Source organism: Pygoscelis adeliae, unplaced genomic scaffold (genome assembly GCF_000699105.1).
Source record: "Pygoscelis adeliae isolate BGI_AS28 unplaced genomic scaffold, ASM69910v1 Scaffold436, whole genome shotgun sequence".
In the NCBI taxonomy this organism is placed as follows: Eukaryota; Metazoa; Chordata; class Aves; order Sphenisciformes; family Spheniscidae; genus Pygoscelis; species Pygoscelis adeliae.
Window position 1 is genome coordinate 310963 of NW_008825051.1, and position 13087 is coordinate 324049.

Below are 13087 nucleotides of genomic sequence, written 5' to 3' on the forward strand. Positions count from 1 at the left end.
TCTGAGCGACCTGATCTAGTTGAAGATGTCCCTGCTTATTGCAGGGGGTTGGAGTACGTGACCTTTAAAGGTCCCCTCCAACCCAAACTATTCTATGATTCTATGATGAAATACGCTGTGAAGCTTTTGATGGGAAAATTTATCACCTATGATGAAACAAAGGGCAGAAAGAACATAGCTGGAGACTTCAGTTTCCAGATCAAGTTTTTAGGACTTGAAGCTACAGAAAACACTGCCTTTGGCATTTTAAGTCATGCAAGTTTAGATCTGGAGGCCAATGAGCAACAGAAACAATGGAATGTTAAAAACAAACACAAAAAGGGCAAAAAACCTCTACACTACCAAAACAAACCAAATAGCATAAGGCAAACCTCTCTCTCTAGAGAAAAGATGAGGACAAGAATCAAACTTCAAAGGGTGGAGATTAATCACATTGCTTAGCGCACTACAGAAGGTTCTCAGATGCTGTAGCAGTGTAGATGTTACAGGAAAGTTGTCTTCTGTAATTTCAGTTTTACAATTCCAGGAACGATAAAGACAAGATGGTGCCGAACTTTTCTCAAAGGTGCACATGGACAGACAAGGGGCAACGGATACAAGTTGCAACAAGGAAAATTTCAGCTAGAAAATGTTGAATCCCAGGTGCTCTGTACATCTCCTGCAATACGTGGCTTCAGCTAACGAGTGTGGGGAAAGAGAGGAGGGAATGAGGGTCCTTTCAAACTGCATGGCTTTCACTCCAGTCACTGCCTTGCACATTCATATCGAGTGAGCACGGTTGGCCCAGGTCCATCTCGCATTGCTGCTTGCCTTTTGAAATTGCTTGAAAAATACAGCTTCAATGATCAAAAAATAAAAAGGGGGTTTGAATTTTAAATGAAAGACGGTCATGAAACATCATGGGCATAATGTTAACTGAAATCCAGGAAGCATTAACTAGACGAGAAGGGTTTTATTAACACTTCAGTGAGGAGCCTACAAGGACACTTCTGCCAACATTTGCAATAGGGAAGGAAATACTAGGAGGCTATTAACCTACTCTCCGTGTAACTCACTCTCCTTGAAAATAGGAGCAGTATCGTTGAAAGAGACTATCAAGGCAAACTGTTCACATTTGGGGAATAAGATGGCAAAGTATGAGGTCTGCAAACTTCTCAGCCTTTTTCCTACCAAGAGGTAGGCTCCATCCGCTGGATCTCAGTGCTCAGGGGAAGGCATGGTCACATGAAGGAGCAGCATACCTCCATCTCCCTTTGAGCTTGGAACTTGCTAGGAGAAGCATGTTCACACCTGCACCAAGCTACAACTTTTCTCTCCTTTCTGACATCAGACACAACAGCTCAGGGAGCAAACAGTTGTTTCCAACACAAGGGATCCCAGAGTAGGGAGTTATCCACAGTTACACTGGCAATCCATCTGACTATACGAGTGCAGAGGGGGCGAGAAAGGGACCAGATGAACCAATGTCAGGCATAAAATGAGGTGGCTAACAAGTTCAATAATATAAAAACACAGAATTTTTAAAAAACACACATTCAGTGGTATTAAATTTTCTTGCACATAATTAAAAAGGTCACAATTGTGAAGTAGTAAGAATGTTAAAATCCTTAATTATTAATAGCTGGCCCTGTCAATCAGAAGCTTAAACTAGCTTCCAGGCCAGATCCTGAACTTCCATTCTGCACCCTACATACTTTGGAAATGGTAAGAAACAGAAGGCAAAACTCCCCCAATAAAGCAGATGCATCTTCTCTGGGCGTGGAAGAATTTGTGCTGCTGCTGTCACCTATTTCAGTCATTAGCCCAGAGGGAAAGCTTGCACCAGCGTTTGTGCTGACAAGAGTCTCTCCCTTGCTGGGAAGCTATCACTCCCATCTTCAGTTTCACACTCAGCAGAGCTCAGCAAGCCTGACGGTGCTTATTGGAATGACTTCAATGTAAAGTCTCCCTATCACAAGGACTGATATCAAACAAAATAGCTTTGAAACTGGTGGCCTTGCTTAGTTAGCAGACAAAACTTAAAATTGTAGGGAGGAGTTGTAGATCAGACCTACAGAAAGCATTGCACAACCTCCGCCTGCTTCATATCTCACTCTGGCAGGGAGATTCTTATCCTCTTATCTATCCACCAGACTCACCTTTAAATGTTACATTTCAGGTACGCACCATATTCTTTCACAGAATAACAAAAATACTAGGTAGGGGTTTTTTACTGTAATTTTGACCGACAGATCTCAGTACACTTTGCCAAGACAATTACCGTCATTTCAAAAGAAGAAAAAGGAGGAAAGAAACAAGGATTAATGTTCAGTCACCCATCCAGCTGAAGCATGAACAAAAACCAGGTATCAACCAGTGCAATGTTCCATCATTGGACTGACACATCCTGCAAACACACATGCAAAACCAGAATATTGTAGGAGAAAAAAAGATAGCAAATACCCTAAGTAAAACAGAATCAAGAAATATTTGGTTAAAAAAAAACAAACAAACAACAGGAAACTTTAGAAACTCAGAACATCCAAGAAACAATTTCCTTCTGCTGCTCTTGGAAGAACCACCCAACTTGTTCTTTCAAAGCTGATGACTTCCATCAAAAGCAGAGTTCAAAACAGGCAGTGATAGCTATATTTCAGCAGATTCCAGGTGCTACAAATCATAGCACTATGAGGACAAGGGATGGAGGCGAGGAGGCAAGGAAAATATGAACATAATGAACTCCTTGGGCAGAAGGAATTGGCTCAAAATGAATCAGCTGCTCCAACGGATGGACCAGAAACACAATTTCTTCTGACATGGCCCTGCCCATATAATTGAAAATGCAATTTCATTGTTTGAACCTCCTGGTATTCAGACCCCACATATAATTTAATCTGCCTTAAGCAGAAGCATTTTGTAATGTGATTTAAGGAAAAAAAGTTTGATACAAATACTCTTATTTAATTTCACATTTGTGCTATTGGCAAAGACTGTGCTAGCATCTTTTTGCCCCATGCATTTGAATTAGATAGTTAGCGGCTCTTTTTTGTCAATCACCCATGGATTAATTCCATTTCTGCCCCATCTCCAAGTCCGATGTCATTAGGAGCAGGTGTCGAGCCTGCCGCTTTCGTTTCCTCTGCTCACCCTGCTCATACATTAAACCAACCAGGAGGAGAACCTTGGCGAAGTACAACTTCCTCCTCTTTGACAAAGCAGACGTGAAATGTTCAGCAGACATGAATAAATATGCTTGCTTCAGAAAGCCTTTTCCTCGCAACTGCAAATGCTACATATTTATATCCGGAGGGAGCTGGCTTTCTACTTCAAAGGCAAACACATCATCATCAAAAAAGGCCTAATTGCACCAAACACATGGTTCAGCATTGTGCAGCACACAGGGAAGACGTTCTCAGGCCATAATGGCTAAAATACTGTTTTCAAATATTGTATTTCTCAGAAAGGAGACATTCTGGATCTTGCTTTTAGACAGATATAAATTTAGGAGCAAGTTAAGGATCACTGTAGTGCTAGCCGGAGAAACATGGAGAGAGCTGCTTCGTGAAGGGCAGCCACAGGGGAAGGGAAGCCTGATGAGAGGTCTCCCAAGTGAAACCTCACTGATCCAATCCTAAAACCTTCTCACCATGGTCCCTAAAGCCAGCCCCAGGAAGACCAGAGAGCCCTGGTTCCAGCCTTCTTCCACAGCTTTAGCCAGAGGAAAAGGAGACCACCACCACCACCACCACCTCTGCCGGCCTTCTGCACAGCACAGGGCACGGAAATGCATCCACCTGTTTCCACAGCGGGCTTGCAACTTCTGCTCAAGCTACAGCATATAGTTTTAAAAGGCACAGTCCTGACTGAAAAACCCTTAACACTGCACCTCCGCTGTGTGCCCACATTATGGATTTTGTTGGTTTGTTGCCCTCACAGTTGAAGATGCATCTTTGCTGCTACTAGATCTCAGTGAAGCTTTTCTAGGCTAGATTACAGAGTTGTCTTCTGACAGAAGTCTCTTTTTTCTGAGCATACCAGCAGCGGTGGAAATTATCACAAACAGATGACAATCATGGGTGGCTGCACGAAATACATAGTTTTATGTATTATGCAACTTATTTAATCAAAGGTCCATGCTTTGGTGAGCATAACATGCCATGTGTCCATGTGCAGTATGAGAAAACTCCTCTTGCAGTGTGGCACTGGAGTCCTTTCCATGCAGAGAAGGAAAATCTCTGATCTAATTTGGGGATAACTACAGGGGCGAAAAGGATGTCCTGTTCTTCACCATACCCCAAGAATTCAAAGAATTTCTCATCAACTCTTTCAATAAGACTAAAGACAACCCAAGCCACTTTCTAAAGCTCCTACAGTTCCTTTTTCAAAACAGTTGCAGCAATATGGAATATCAAGCAGAGAAAGCTAATCAGAACAATTCAACAGCAGAAAAGTTAAAAGAAAAGACCAAGGGAAAAATAAATCAATGCAGACCCATACGCTTTTACCAACCATTCTTTAAGTAAAATTAATTTGTAATGTAATTAAACTTTTCCCTGGAGGGACAGGTATAATTGAATTAGAGGTGCCTGGGTAGAGTTTCAGGGTTTAGTGGATCCTCCCAGACTTTACCACACTCCTCTCCCGCTGATACAGTTCACAAAACTCCTCATCAGTTCATTCCTAAGCACCTTCCATGAAACAACATAATTAGAGTTGGCTACTTCTCTCTTGCTCTATGTCAGACTAGCCAAGTCCTGCTCCTCTGTAGTGAAGTTCACTCATCATGGATTAACTTTAAAGCCATTTTTAAACTCTGTCACTCTTACAGTTAAAGGATTTTGCCAAGTATTTTGAGGAGCTGTTTAAAATCCCCTGGTTTTGTGATATCTTATTCTGCCTATATCTAACGGATTTGTGCACAAATCTTGGGCAGAACAGGGCTTCTAAGGAGCACTCCTCAAGGGCTAAACCACAGCTGGGCTCGTTCACAAATGTGTTTGCCGTGGGGTTAATCGGGCTGGCTGTGGTTTAGTGCATGCAGGATTGAGAGGGGCCAAGTCCAGTCTTGCCGTGTTTGCAATAACAAAACCACCAGTTAGTCCACCCAAAGTCCCACATACCTTAAGGTGTAAAATATTCCCTGCATGCAATATTAATCTTTAGATTAGTAGGAAAGATTATGCCATGAAAACTATACCATCCACCAGGAAAGCGGGCAGAAACTTTAGGTCATTACCAGTGCAAAGACAGGCATGAATACAATACTACAGCTCACCATCCTGAAAAGTTGGGAGGGTTTGGAGGTAATTGTAACTCTTGTAATTTAAGAGGTTGAACCTGTAAACCTTTTCAGCAGACAATTCTCAGAAGCTCTTTATTCTAAAATTACATTAAAATAGGTTTCTTCCCAGAGTTTTCATTACACTATGCCATAAGACAGACCAGAGACAATCCTCCCCAGAATGAACCCATGGCACCTCTGCTTCTTGTCTTGGAGAAAACTATCTTTGGGGGGAAAAAAAGCCAGAAAAAACAAAAACAAGTGAAAATTTTCTAGAGTATCTTAGATTTTCCATGACGACCATTCATTCTGCACCTCTGGCTTTTATTCTCTGTGTGACGGTGGCTATTCTTGTATCACTCCGTTTAAAGACCCAATGCTTATACCTATACGAGAACATCGACAAAACCTATGATTCCTCAGATATTCTGGTTTTATCTGTGACCCACCTCTGTGTTGCCCCTCACCAATTAGTGTTGTTTCTAGCAGTGTTTATCTGTAGCCACCAGTATTTATTTTAGTGAATCTAAGGGATTGATTTGTGAACCACCTGGACAGGTGTTTCCTTATTGACAAAGGACACTCAAGTCTTACAAGTAAATGGCAGTGCAATGATGCAAAGACATATAAAGGGCAGACGAGACACTGGAAAGCAGGTATGGCTGGGAGGGTGCTGAGGATTTAACTCCCAAGAACACACAGTTCTTTGGTGTTTTTCTGACTTTTCCATTAAAAATAAGTCAATAGGATCACTTGTTCTTAGCTTGGTGGTACCCTAGCACCAAGAAATTAAAGAATGCTACCCAAGTGTTTCTGAAACCAACTCACAATTCTGGGTGTTACGGATATATGCAGAGCTCCTGAAAGAAGGATCCACCCCAATCCCTGATCCCAGGCATCACACAATGTCAACCTTCCCTGTTTTTTGTCTTCAGCTGAGGTAGGTTGGGAGCCTAATTTGTGGCCTCTGTCCCAGATATGTTTCCCACCTGGAGGTGTACCTTTAATTCCAATCAACAGAAACATCCCTTCCAGCTCTCATATGAACATTAAGTAGAAGTTGCTGGCTCACGGATCTCTTTATGTTCTCCTAGAAAAGTTACTGCATAAGGTGTTCCTGAAACTGAGTTTGTAAATCTGAAGCCTTCTTTTTTGAGTTGAAAGACTTAAAGTAGGTTTTTTTTTTTTTCCTAGACATTTAGTCCTAAATCAAGAGGAAATCCTAAACCTCAAACTTCTAATTACTCTGCCAATCTAGCTTATTATTTCCTCTGTTAAATTTAGGAAATGAATAAGCAAGACTGACTTCTCTGTGTAGTCTGTCTCTCCTTTCAGTCTAAATCTTGAAAAAAAAAAACCAACCAAAACCCAGAGTTGAATGAAATTCCTGTCCTTCTTATGCATGTCTCATTATCGCTCCACTTACCTGGTGGTATTAAATATTTCAGCAAATATTAATAGGGACTTTTTTGAAGTCAAAGCAGCTAGTATTCTTAACCTTTTAGGTTTATAAAAAAAAAAACTTCAAAAGTTTGTTTCCTTATAATAAGGTAAGACCTGAGGATCTGGAGCTAGAAATATTTAAGTATCTAATTTATATAGAAATCAAGGAAAATTAGGTGGATAAGTATCTTCAATGATCTAAGCCAAAATTATTAAGTTACACTGTTTGAAATATTTTGAGGTTTTTTCCTAGTCTTCTGTTCGCTTGCTTCAGAAGTTTTACTTAACAAATTCTGAACTAGCCACATCTGAATATCAAGTGCTGAACAAAAGATTGGTTCCTGGCTGTTTTACAGAGTCAGAAGTGGCCAATGCAATGGCTCTGTCTTCCAGAAACAAACTCTCCATCCCTTCCCTTCAGAAGGAAAAACTTGCAGTGTCCCACTTTCAGTATGACCATATTCTTACCTTACCAATTTCTACAAGTTTTCCAGCTCTAGGAGTCATAGCCTACAACCTGCATTAAAATAAACTAAAAAGCTCTGTCCCTCACCTTCCACATTTTTTTAGACAGGCTTCATGAACAAGTCTGCAACCTCAGTGTAACACTGTGATGTGTAAAGGCTCTGATTGCAGATAGCTGCCTCTATTTATTATTCATCACAGGAGAAAATAATACGTAATTTAAAAAAAAATCATACTTCAAAAGCACTTATATACTATCTGAAGCCTAAACTGATAGGTGACCACAGGAACCAAGCTAAAATAAAAGCTTTTGCACAAATATAGTATAATCTTCTGTATGATATTATTTCTATCACTATTGCACATATTTTCACAGAAGGTCATCATGACATCTATCCCATCTAATCACACAGCATTAGTAAGGAAGGCACGATTATCAAAAAAGACCTTCTGTAAAGTTGCAACCTTTTAAAGAATACGGCAATAATTGCTACAACTGTAGTGAATTAGTGTATGATCCTATAAGCACAGATAGACATTTTTATCTCCCAGGTAGCACTGGCCACTGCACATGCTGCTATCCCAGGGACATCAGAGCTGGCAGAGCTTTAAGTATGTCCACAACAGAAATCGCCCATGGATGCAGATCAGCCGCAAAGTGGCACAAGTTCTGCAGTTCTCTGGGCAGATGCTGATTAGACAGAGAAACGTGCCTTTACCCAAGTACAGAGCCATTCCCCCACCTTTCATAAAGCCTGCTACAGAACAAATCCTCCTGCCGTGTTACAAGATTTAAATGTGGTTGAATCTGAAGTTTCAGATAATGTTTAGGATAACATCCCCATCTCAAACCAGTATCATGTCCTGGTGGATTTTTTCTGAATTGTATGACTCAATTACTCTTGAGTTACTGGAACCATTCATTAATGCATTTCTGACCCTCCTCTGAGGGAGGCATAGGAAGCCGAAAACCAGACCTCATGGGGATGTGACAGCAGTGCTCAGAGTGATCAAAAATGCAAGACCTCATTAGGGGAAAGGTGGAGTCCCCGGTACTCACACAACGCAGTGGTGAGCTTCTCTGGCTGGTCGTAGTGCACCATCGCAACGCAGAGCGTGTTGAGGGCGACCACACAGAGGACGATCCAGTAGAAGCTCTGAGCTTTCACCATGCGCCGAATGAAGAACCGGAACATTTTCTCTTTCCTCCTGAAGTAGGATGAGCTCTCGTTCTTCCCACTCTTCAAACTAGCACGGGCAAAAGGAGACCCTAGGACAGAAAGAAGAGTCACCACACCACATCCCAGCAGGTGAAAGGCTGGAGGATGTTCCTGAGCACAGAGACCCTCTCCCAAGCACCAGAAACATGGCTGAGCAGAAAGCTGGGCACACTGACTATGGGCTGAGCAAGGGCATCTTGCTTGCAATGACATCATGAGGGATGAAGGCTGGGATTTGAAAACTTTATGAATGAATGCCCAGGTCCACCATCTAAAGAAACTGGGCTTCCAACCCTTTGAAGCAATCTTGATTGTGCCAGTTTAACATAACTTTTGGGTTCCCGGTTGGCTGGAGGGACAGAAAGCACCAGGCACAGTGGTATTTCTGTTCATGGTGTGCAGCACATCCTCTTGGAGCTGGGTAGCTGGCAACAGGAAAGCCGGTCCCTATTTCCCCTGCTCCAAGGACCAGGCAAAGACCCGGCCCTGACTACTGAGTTGAGTGAAGTCTCCTTATTTTACTCTCCGAGTTCATGTATTTCTACAGCAGAGGGCTCAGTCTGCCTCCATGCATCATATTTTGGGTGCAGCTACTCATTTTTATCAATTCTGCCTATATCAGCTATGTTTTGACTCTGGTCTGAAACCCTGGCAAAGAGTCAAATGCTTCAACAATAGGAAGCTGATGGAAGAAATTATTTCTGATGTAAGCTCTCCCCCTGTGGTAGCAGGCACTGTTCAAACGAATGATGAAAAGGCAATCTCCGGCCGGTGCTGAGGCAGGAGAAATCAGCACACGTTAGCAATAAACACGTGCATCCGTTGGAGTTCCTCTGCAACAGCCGCAGACGCTGTTGCGAGCAGGGCAAATCGTGATTGCCGCAGGCTGTCCACTACCTGTTTCACGCTGTGCTAGCACCCCTCAGAAATTGCTAGCGAACTTTGTTTCAAGATGGTCTGTGGCAAGGTAATATGCCATTGCCCTTCCCCATCATGGGACAGAGACTCCCAGTGGGTAGGGCTCACCAGGACACACATGGTCCTGTCTTGGACCAAGCACCGTGAGAGCAGGTGACTTGCATGGGCTGCCGTTGGAGATGGCTGAGTTACATGAACAAAGTGTTCTGGCTGCAGCAGCCAAGTTTTTGAGTGTATTCGCTTACATTTCAACACTTGGAAGGGGTGGGACTCTAGCACCCTGTTTCATCCTGCAATAACATCAAACACAGCACCCATAGAAAGGATGAAGCATCCAGATGTGACATCAATGGGTTCTCCAAGCCTCACAGCTACACAAGAGCATGCTGTGCCGTCTCCCCAATAGAAGGCAAGCTCTCTGCTTCATTTCACATTTCTGGCCATCCACCAACACGCCAAATGCAGAGCTGGCCCTGGCCAGGCTTTGAACAAACTCCTTGCAGAAAAGCTCAGTGTGCTGGTTCTGTTAGTTTGATAATCCTCCCTTTGGCAGTTTTTAAAAAAAAAAAAAAAGAAAAATAATCACAGTGGTCATCAGATTGTCTTGCTTTAAGACAACAAAATGAACTACAGGTTTAGATATAGGCTGTACCATATCGTAATACTGTTTAGCAGGTTAAGACCTCTCAGATATTCAAGCCAGTCTATACTCTCAGATTTGCATGGGAATAGTCTGCTGCCCTTTTGTCCCCTCTCTACTAGCTCTACTGGTCTTCCAGAAAAGAAAAGCAGCAGTATTTAAACTGATCTAAATGTAGAAAACATCTACTTCTCCAGACTTCTCTGTCTGGCAATCAAGACAGTGTCCTGTGTCTGGTACAGCATGAAGGGTGGGAAGCCAGAAGGAGCCAGCATCTACTGCTGCACGCTTATTAGTGCAGAAAGAAAGGCTGAGAGTTAGGAGGAAAGAAAAGAATAAATATTAAGAACAACTCCAGAGAACACACTGGGAAGTGTTTACCACTATAGAGCCTTATAATGCAATTATAAGGCTCATTGAGGTAATTGTGTTTGAATTAAAGTGCAACGTATTCAGTCAACGGCCAGCAAGAGACCTGTCAAAGTCTCTACCACCCTGGTCTGCATCTTCACGTTGCACTCAGTAATTATATTGTTAGTCTTCCATAGTCCTTATGCTCCCATCAGCAAGGCATTATAGGAAACCATCCAAAAAAACCCTTTTCTCAAAAACATATTCTTTATGCATAATTGCCCATACTATCTGATTGTTTATGTTATGCAGAGTTTCAGCCTTTTCAGGAGCCTGCAGAAGTATCTGCTTTATCCATTTCTTCTTTTCTGCCTTGTTCCATGAATCAAAATTAAAACCACTTTTCCCAACCGCTCGCAGAAGGTGGAAAACACTGTTGTTATTTTCCCTGCCATATGCTCCCGAGACAGTTTCCAGCTCTGCATCAGATTATCCACGAGTCCAGATGCTCCGTCATCCGTTGCCACCTGAAATGCTGAATTCAAAGATCTGTTTGCGTGGCATGGGTGCCTAGAGCCTGGAGGGACTTGGATGTGAATGCAAAGATCTCGTAATTATTGCAACCATGAACAAATGCTCCAAAAATGACCATTCCTTGTTATCCATGCAGGGATCCAAGCTGCCCAGAATAAAACAAAACAAAATGCACACGGTTGCTGCATTTTTGCCCTCTTTCAGCAACAAACCTCTCATAGAAGTGTCAGCGGTTTAGCCACAAAACCTGCAGCCTGCTCAGCCTGGGGGATTGTGGCAGTTCAACAGTGGGTGATGGTGTCAGTAACATGCTGAGCAACATTCATTTCCTGCAACCAGGTCTTCATTTAAAGGGAAAAAAATCCAGCAGCAGCTGTAATCTCTTAAAATGTTAATGCCAAATTTCCGAAGAGCATTTGAGGCACTCATGCTTGCAAGCTTATATGGACATGTACTCTCGAACTGTTTGTGCTGCTACTCTTGTGCATCCAGGATTTGCTGCTTTTTGGTAACTGGGGTGCCAAGACATTTCTTTGGAAGATAATGAGAACATCTGCTGCTTCAGCAGCAAAAAAAAATACAGACTCAAACAACAGGGACAGGAATAAGCAAAATGGCTAACTCCAAAGCATTCAGGAAGATGTCTCCCCAGACAGCAAGCAAAAGCCCACGACTGAAAGGTCTTTCTGCTGATGTCCAAAGAGCTCCCCCCTTAGATGGGGTGCTGTGTGCTCAGAGCCTGCCTCCCCTTGCAAACCCCAGACCTGCCTCCTGCCTCTCCACCTGGCAACATCTCAGGAGGGAACTAGCTCTCTGTTAACTGCAGAACAAGCAGTACCCCTGTACCCTGAGAGTATCTTATTCTCCAGAGCTGAAGATAACAAAATTCGCGCCGTCAATGCTGGTGGTGGATGGCCACACTATGGAGGATGCCACACTCTGCATCAGAGGTATGCGGGTAATTGCACGCACACCAGTGTGCGTCTCCTTCTGTGGCTTTAAAAATGTGGAGAACTGCTTTAAGATCTTCTTCTAAGGCAAGAATGAGAGAATTAGGGCCACTGCCCAGCATTTCCCAGTAACCATTCACATGGCAAAGGCTGCAAAAACCATATGCTGTGCATTAGTGGCAGATGTGACTAAGTGTCCACTTCCCCTCCTCCCTTCAACAGATGAGGCTTAGCAGTATCATTTGACATATTTGGGTTTCATTAGCATGAATGAGCATGTTCCAAGCAGAATCACAGGGTGGCCAACACAGCATGGATTCTCCAAGCGTTTCGGCAGGGCTCTTTTAAAGGGTGCAGCATGCAATAGCTGTGCAGGGCAGCGTGGGGGAGAGGGTGAAGCCACGAAGCCATTTGCTTTGGGAAGCTGAGTGATGCTGCAGGAACAGTGATAATTCTCCTTCTTGAAATTGCAGCTTCTGGAGCAAAGGAGGCGCCCAGAGGAAACATGACATTAACACGTTTAGGTGGAGATCTAAACCTCGGGGAATGCGAAGCCAGTACTCACCAACGGAGCAAATGTCTGTGAAATGGTCCTCACCTTCTTCAGCATGAATCAGGTCATTTTTGCTCTTCTTTATTGCAGCTCTTTTCAACACTGTGTGCAAATTAAAAAGAAAACGCCCCGTGAGCATTCAGAGTGGATTCTCTCTCCCCCTCCCTTCACTCTCCAGGGCCAGCATTTACTTCCCAATGCCAGCTTAAAGCTCTCACACAAGGGTAAGATGGAGCAAATAAGACAACCTACAGCCTTGCAGGGCCTCTGCATGCTTCAATGCCAGGGTCGTTTATTTATTTGTCCTTCCAGATCTTGAAGGTTTGCCAGGCACAGGTCTGCACGCTTACACTTATCCCAGCAGATGCAGGAGGGTGGGGGAGTCACTGCAGCTGCCGGACCTTTTAGCACAGCAGAAAGGCTGGGCAGGGTCACTGAATCTTTCTGAGCCCCAGTGGGTTATGAGATGAGTGCTTCTATCCATTAAAAACATTAATGCTGTTTACAGTGTGCACCATTAAGAAGTTAGCATTTACGGTGCTCGGATACAGTTTACCACAGAGCAATGCCTTAAGCAGCAGAAATGCTATGTCGAAAGCAACTGCCACGAATCAGTGAACATACCCTTAATAGCACCCACTGTACAATTCCTTCCCTCTGGGGATGTCATAACTCTTTGAAAACACACTTTGTCCAACAGGATCTTTTGTGGGGAGGGCAAACATCACTACACCATTTTACTCGACAGGGAAA

The 13087-nt window shown here is 43.2% G+C and overlaps 1 protein-coding gene across 1 annotated transcript in view; it reads right to left on the minus strand.

Annotated features, from left to right (window-relative positions):
• Nucleotides 1-13087, minus strand: part of CACNA1B (calcium channel, voltage-dependent, N type, alpha 1B subunit) — a 306403-nt gene that overhangs the window by 123507 nt on the left and 169809 nt on the right. The window contains 2 exon segments of the mRNA XM_009326378.1: nucleotides 8229-8438; nucleotides 12347-12436. Of these exon segments, the coding sequence (XP_009324653.1) occupies nucleotides 8229-8438; nucleotides 12347-12436 (300 nt within the window).